At 39.4% G+C, this 7,773-nt stretch overlaps 1 protein-coding gene across 1 annotated transcript in view; it reads right to left on the bottom strand.

The window, feature by feature from the left end:
• Positions 1-2,261: 2,261 nt before the first annotated feature.
• The window catches only part of LOC108681847 (caspase-10-like), a 7,435-nt gene continuing 1,923 nt past the window's right edge, over positions 2,262-7,773 (bottom strand). Inside the window, exons 2-4 of the mRNA XM_018170922.2 lie at positions 4,941-4,989; positions 4,017-4,118; positions 2,262-3,391 (exon numbers count right to left, since the gene is read on the bottom strand). Coding sequence (XP_018026411.1) covers positions 2,264-3,391; positions 4,017-4,118; positions 4,941-4,989 — 1,279 coding nt within the window. The 3' untranslated portion in view covers positions 2,262-2,263. The remainder of the gene's footprint in view (positions 3,392-4,016; positions 4,119-4,940; positions 4,990-7,773) is intronic.

Genomic DNA, 7,773 nt, shown 5'->3' with positions numbered 1-7,773 from the left:
TCTGGTTGTCCGCCTTGTTGGATACGGAACGTACGGTAATCGTAAACTGCGGCTGTTATACATACGAAATGTAAACAGACGGTGTTCAGTGTTGCCATATGACTTTGGAGAAAATTTCTTCTAAAATAAAGATGGCCGGGATTGCGCGAACACGTGCGCGAAGATAATCAATTTTCATAACATTGCACCAACTGTGCACAGCAATAGCTTAAAAAAGTGAAAATGCGCGGGAAAATTCAACGAAAACATACATCATCCTGAGTGTGGGTCCGGGGGCACTAACCACTACCACACATGGAGGCAACTTAAAATCTTTGTAACGAATTTTGCAGTTTGATGCTGGGAGCATTTATAGGTGTTCAGGAGTTAAACTTCACTTTAGCTGGTCGTAACTCGTACCATTCGCCGGCTCAACGCCTCGGAGCGGGACAGCAGAGCATTTTCAAAGTTCGAGAAAGATAGTTCCAGAACAATGACGTAGCAGCCGGCTACTATCACGGGAGCTCAGCACAAGGAACCTCTTGCCTCAACGGTTAGAACAGAACCCCCGCATCAACCTTCATTTCGGACGCGCCACAGAGACTAACACCACGACAGGGTACCACGAAACTCCCGTACTCGACTCCACTCTCCAGTCGGCAGGCAACCCGGTCTACGGCAGGCGACCCGCAAAACACGCGGCAATTCACTTGTGATCCGCCACTACGGAGCCAACAAAAGATTAACTTAACGTGGTCTCTCAGAGCACGTCGAGCAAGGAACAGCCCTCACTAACACTCTATTAACAACCCTCACAAACTATTCTATTCTATAAACAACCCTCACGAACTATTCTTTTATTCAAGCCGCATGAACTAATCTGTTTAATTAACAACCGTCACTGCATAAACAGCCCAACGAACACTACATGAAACAATCCTCACAAACACTGCAAGAACAGCCCTTACGAACGCCCCATGAACAGCCCTCACGAACGCCCCATGAACAGCCCTTACGAACGCCCCATGTACAGCCCTTGCGAACGCCCCATGAACAGCCCTTGCGAACGCCCCATGAACAGCCCTTACGAACCCCCCTATGAACAGCCCTTACGAACGCCCCATGTACAGCCCTTGCGAACGCCCCATGAACAGCCATTACGAACGCCCCGTGAACAGCCCTTGCGAACGCCCCATGAACATCCCTCACGAACGCCCCATGAACATCCCTCACGAACGCCCCATGAACAGCCCTCACGAACGCCCCATGAACAGCCCTCACGCACACTCCATGAACAGCCCTCACGCGCACTCGGCCGACTTTGCCTCATGCGGCAAAGTTAATGAGACTAAAAATTCAAATTTCGGCATAAAAATTTTATTTCTAGTTGAACATAGCCTTTTATTATGATAAAAATTCTCGAGCTAATAAGGAAACTCAATTTAATTAGTTCAGTTTAAAAAATTATCATCCAAATTTATCATCATAAAACAAAATATGTGGAGTTAAACCAAATTTTTACAGTGATTAGATCTCCACTTGACGCATCATTTTAATTTATTTTAATACTTGATGAATCAAACAGGATCGAAATTTGATTTTAAACTGAATTGTCTGAACCTGCAGCAGGCAGCGAATAATTTGTGGTAAACATACATGACACACCGACTAATCTTTCATAAACCTTGGAGTAAACATAAATCAGTGATTAAAAGCTATCAACGGACCACAATTGCCTTACAAATTATCGGAAACGTCAAACCACAACAAATAAAGACTATATAAGTGTATATAATTCATTAGCAGTGATGCGGGAGTTAAAGACTATATAAGTGTATGTATTTAATAAGCAGTAATGAGTTAGCTAGCGTTATCTGGCAGCGAATGGATGACTGAGCCGAATAAATGAACACCTTAGCTTAAATCGTCGCACCCTTTTCCTATGCCGAGTACGAATGACAACTGTTGATTATTATACTGCACTCAATCAATTACATGTGATTATGTATAGATATATTTTTTGTTGTTCGTTGAGTTCATATAAGTGTTTCAGATGCAAATTCTCATGCTTCGGGTTATAAGAGATATCATGCAATACCGTATAATAACAAATTACTTAAAATTGGATGTCATTTGTGGTTGAATTAATTGCTCTGGTAGACTCAACATTAGCTATTTAACCCCACGTCAAAATAAACGTCGAACCCATAAAACGTGAAAGAATTAATTCAAATATTATTGGATAAATCTTTTTATGGATATGAAAGTTCGATATCTTGATCCTTCAGAATAGATAGCATGTTTTAAACGTCGAACTTTCTTTGTCTGGATCAAATGTTTCAAGAGACTCACTGTCGTCCGGACAGTCTACCCTCATTCTCTCCTCGATGTCCGCGTAAAGTCTGTCCACATTGTAACGGTAGCCGTTTTCTGCAACCGCGTCGCAAAGCGCACTTATGAAACGCGTGCCGACGCGGCGGTTTCTCGAAGACCGAAATCCCGTCTTGCAGGAGTACAGCGTCATCATGTCGTTGAAGTCTTTAGGATAATTCTTGTGCAAGGTCTGCTCGCCACAGTTGCTTTGGGTTTGTGGTTCGGCGTTTAAGTTGTCCACGCTTACAACTGAAGTTATTTCACATCCCGACGCGGCTGCTTGCAAGAGAAGGTCAACGCTCTCTGGATCGAGCATAGCTAAAATCTCTTCTATCTGATCTGGTGTCAAGTCCTCCTCGGTACAGCGCAACAAATGCTTGACCTGCTCCAGATTTTTGTTCGTAGCTTCTGTTTCAAATTCACCAGATTCACTAGTGACATTTGGCTGGTCTTGTGAGTCAAGTTGAAAGGTTCCAGCTGGAGGCACATCAATTTCCACTAACTCGCCCTGAGGTTCATCAGCTTCAGCAATGGATGTTTCTGAAGAACTCTGAAGAATCTCGGGCAGTGGTCGGCAAAATGCTGCCAAAAAAATTTTTGGTTTGCCCTTCAATTGAGGGCAGTGACGGTCATTGAAGTACGACCTGACCTCATCAATGCTGATGCTCCTGTCGTCAGCAGCCACGAACTGCAGGCCGTTAGATCGCCTCCCGTGACTCATTATTGCCAAAATGAAAAGCTTGTTGCGCGCAAGTTCTTCGTTTTTGCTGATTTTCAAGAGGGTGGCCAAAAATTCTGATTTGTTTTGGTCTTCATACAGCTCTACTTCATAGCCAACTTGTTGGAAGGTCGAAGTCAATTTTCTAACATCTTCCTCACTTCCCTTGCGTGCACCACTTTTTTTGAAGTTCTCAAAATTGAAAATGCACAATTTCTTTTGACCTTCCACGGGATAATGACCCTCTTCTCTCGAATTCGTGCCATCCCCGCGGCGGACGTTGATGGAGTGTTCGGCTTGCTCACGCTCACTCTCACTCGCCTGCAAAATATGTGTGTGTAGAATCAATAATATTATTGATATGTCGGATTATTTAAAGCTTAAAACAATGTTGCGAGCTGTACGGCTCTCAGCTCCTGCATCGCATACCGTCATATAAATCATTCTATTTAATTAACACAATCATATTTTAAGTCAATTTAACATAACTCAAACGACTTGCAAATTTGTTTTGAAGCGCTGAAACTTGAAAATTTTTACAATATTTTACGCCCCTAAATTACTCACTCGAAGTGAGGAATGAATAATATATGTAAATGAGCTCGCAATATTTTGATGTGCAGATAGCAGTTCCAGCACAGGTACACTGTGACGATAGTTCAGTAACTTTACAAGGAACAGTATCTTAATCATGAAATATATAATAAATTTAAATCCAGATCAATTAGGCATAATTTAATATGCTAATTTTTTCCGACAACGGTTGGTGAACACCGTGCAGCACGAGTAGAGATTAGTTGTTGCGTAAGACACTGCAAGAGGTTCTATTTATAAAAAATCCCCTATACTACATAACACCCTTGAATGTCGTGACTATTTATTAGCTTGCTTTAGACGCTAAGAAAATGTTTCTTCTTTTTAACCTCGTAACAAAGTGATCACCTACCGTGGGCTTCAAGTCTTCGGTGATGGGCACAGGGGCAGTTTCTTTAACATTTTCGAAGCCTTCTTCACTCGTACGAGTGGCGCCTCCAACTCCATCAAATCCCTGAAATATTCAGAACATATTTATTTCGATTCATTGAACAATTGACAATGGACTGACGCTCCAACCTGCAGTCTACGAGAACTGCATTTAGTTGTTAAGCCAATCTGATAATAGTATAATTGTTAATTAGGAACCAGACATTCTATTCACAATCAGGCAACTAAAATTTGACTGCATATAATTAGCACCAGCAACTAGGCACAAGCATTACAGATTGCCATGCCACAAATACGTAGCTGAAAGTTCAAGTCTAAAGTAAAACTCCACTCAGGTACAATATTTTATTTTTGATATCTTGAAGATACTTCAACAGAATAATATTGTGTACAATTTTGTCTACAATTGTTTATTTACTCAGCAGCTGAGTCTACGATTATTTATAGCCCACTCCCTTCACCGGAAATTACTTTGTTCACTATTTTCTTCACCATTTCTCCAGCAGCTGATCTATATGAGCTGACTTTCTGATGGTGCTATCAGCAATTGTGGTAATGATACCACTATTAATGGTTGTGACAGTGTTAATATTAAAAGTGGTGGCTTCATGCGTATGTTTATAAGTAGTGAAGAAACAACGTATATATATATAAGCTTTTGCCGTAACGCTGATGTAGTTAGTAATCTTCATTATGATTAGCGTTTAACGTATAAAATGAAATTAAAATTGAAAGCCCTTCTTATGTCAGAATCAGTAGCTCTTTTCACTATGAAAATAATTTTTACTGGACATTCGGCATTTTATTTAACTATCATTGAAGGTTAAATATCTATCTATCGTTGAACATAACCTAGTCCATAATATCAATCAATATTCCAATGAACCTTGAGAGGAGGTGACGGAAAAGGCGTATCTTCCTTCCGCTCCTGCGATCTGAAAACAAGATAAGGGTATTCATGAGTCACTATTGAATTTATAACAGCCATAAATAAATATTTATCAGGCCACCAACTCCCCCCCCCCCCAATGAAAAGATGTACCATATAAAATAGATATGAAAAATGTTACAATCACGTTCGGACACAATCAAAATTATTTTCTATGGATAAAACGCAATAAAATGTATTGACTATCAATATTGCAATGTTTTCAGGGTATCGGACGACTGTTGCATCACTGACGATAAGTGTTATCAGGAGATAGGTTGCGCTATGACTTCAGTATATATATGCCATCAATCAGAGTATTGATGTGGTATGCATGTGTGGTTTCAGGAGGGTCTCTGCCAGGACGATATAGGACGATATATGTCCCGAAATCAATTTCTGGAAACATCTTTACCATTTAATACGCGCAACTCGAGTTTGGTATAGTTGTTTTCCGTAACTGTAATGTAAGAGCGCACGAGAAAATATTGTATAAGATCACATTGCAGAGCTGTAATCGTATACGCAATACCTGAATTAAATTTAATATATTTCTAAATATATATTAAATATATTATATTAATATATATAATATAATTAAATATATATATTAGCACGTTTGACTAATGGTCAATGGGCTGGCTACGGTGGTAATTGCACGATCATTAATTCATATCGTCAAGAAATTAATGAAAGAAAAAATGAGGGGAAAATTCTAAAATTAAATGCGAATTTGATTTCTGTTTTCCAGGTTCGATAGATGGAAGAAACTAATAAGATAATTAGTTTCTTACATTCATTAGTTTAAGATGGAAAACTAATAAGATCTTATAATTATTTGCTAAAGTTTCTTTTGGAGATGCTCGGGCGAGTATCCAGGATACTTATTGTGCAGAGATATTGCCTGTACCTGATCATTTATTTATAGTGGGAAATAGCAAGGCTTTGCAGAACATCGAATTGGCAATTCGATGTTAAAATTGATATATAAAAAGTGATTTGATACGCATTAAATATTTTTCGATAATTTGAAAATAGAGTAAAGTTAAAATGATATGTTCTATAGGTAAACTGTGAGTTTGAACATGCCTTTCTTCAGTGAGCATATAGGTAAGCTTTAATAATGAGCGAGTTTCAGGATAACGGGATTCGAAAATTGCTTGTAGCCTATACTATCTGTATTTGCATTAACATTCATCACTTGATGCTGGAAACACTGCCATTGACATCTAAACGTCCAGGAACGTTCCGAGACAAGTGCAATGACGTCACAGACTTTGAAGCATTCACTATTTTGAACATAACATAACATAACATAACATAACATAACATAACATAACATAACATAGCATAACATAACATAACATAACATAACATAACATAACATAACATTTGAACATGGAAGTCCGAATTTGTTGTTTTCCTTTCAGTATTCGCTCTGCGCTCACATCCTTGTGCCCTACTTCCTTGAGAGCAGCTGTTAGTTCCTCATCAGATATGTCCTCTCCAAATGGCCCAATGACTCCAGAACACATTGTCTGGTTCAAAGGAAGACAACACTTCACACTCCATGAGCCAAGTTTATTTACACGTAGAAGTTGATTCAGATCATTAGGGGCATCCTCTTTCACAGTCACCACAAGGAGCTGGCGTCTGGAGTTCTTAGTAAAGTGGCTAATGCCCACTTGACCAAATGGTGATTTAGCCAGAGCTCAGAGCTGTGCTAATAGCAATATCATTAGAGAAGAACTTACTCAATGGGTGAGCACCAGGGCTATCAGGATCTGCAACAGGTTCTATGATAATTACTTTATTGTTGGAGTCAGGATGATTTGGGATTGGCATGGATGCGTGTTGCTGAGATTCAAATTGATCATTGGCATTCAGAAGGTTGTTGTTATAGCTTTCCAGCCTAGGTAGGAAGCCCTCAAATATATCTGTGTTAACAGTGTCGTTAACATGTAAGTCGTCCATGTCATGTACCTACCTCAACCCATAGTGGCAAACCAGAGCTTTTTTAGAATCAGTTAATTTTTAATTTCCTCATTTAGGTACTCGAGATTTAAACCAATTTCTTATGTATGATAATGCTGGTATCCAGGATACTTTATTGGTCTACTTTTAGGACTCAAAAATGAACTTGAGGGAGAGTCTAAAAAACTCTCTGCTTTGCCACTATGCTTTACTTGTCTACTTATAGGACTCAAAAATGAACTTGAGGGAGAGTCTAAAAAACTCTCTGCTTTGCCCACTGTGCAGAGAGTGAATGAAGATTTAAAGACCTACGGCGACACATTATCAGCAAAATTTTCGCCTTCAGAAGATCTTGCCGACACATTTAGATTGAAATTCTTGCTTTTAATATATTTCTCAGTCTTTAGCCAACTATTTAGAAAAAAGTAAGGTTTCCGGTACGTTGGATTGATTACGATGCAGCGAAGCTTGTCCGGAAATCAGTTGCGATGAGTTCCCGCAAAAAATGTAACAACATTTTTTCGATTGCATAGTTTTGGTCGCATTAGAGCGGTCAGACTGCTTTATTACTTGTTCAGTTGACACTTGCTGTACAACAGAACTGTTTTTAGGGTAAAATTAGTTATTTTAGTTATTTAGGGTAACACGTGCATGCAACCTTGTAATAAGTTTGTGGCTTGTAAATAGTTCGTCATTACTCAGCGTAAATGGCTTTTCATTAAAAATTACCCGGCGACGCATCTTTAAAATGGCCGGCGACGCTTTGGGCTTAAAAATCCATATATTGCCGACGCTGCATCCACCCTCTGCATAGTGG

Source organism: Hyalella azteca, unplaced genomic scaffold (assembly GCF_000764305.2).
Source record: "Hyalella azteca isolate HAZT.00-mixed unplaced genomic scaffold, Hazt_2.0.2 contig17651, whole genome shotgun sequence".
In the NCBI taxonomy this organism is placed as follows: Eukaryota; Metazoa; Arthropoda; class Malacostraca; order Amphipoda; family Hyalellidae; genus Hyalella; species Hyalella azteca.
This window is presented reverse-complemented; position numbering and strand designations above follow the sequence as displayed.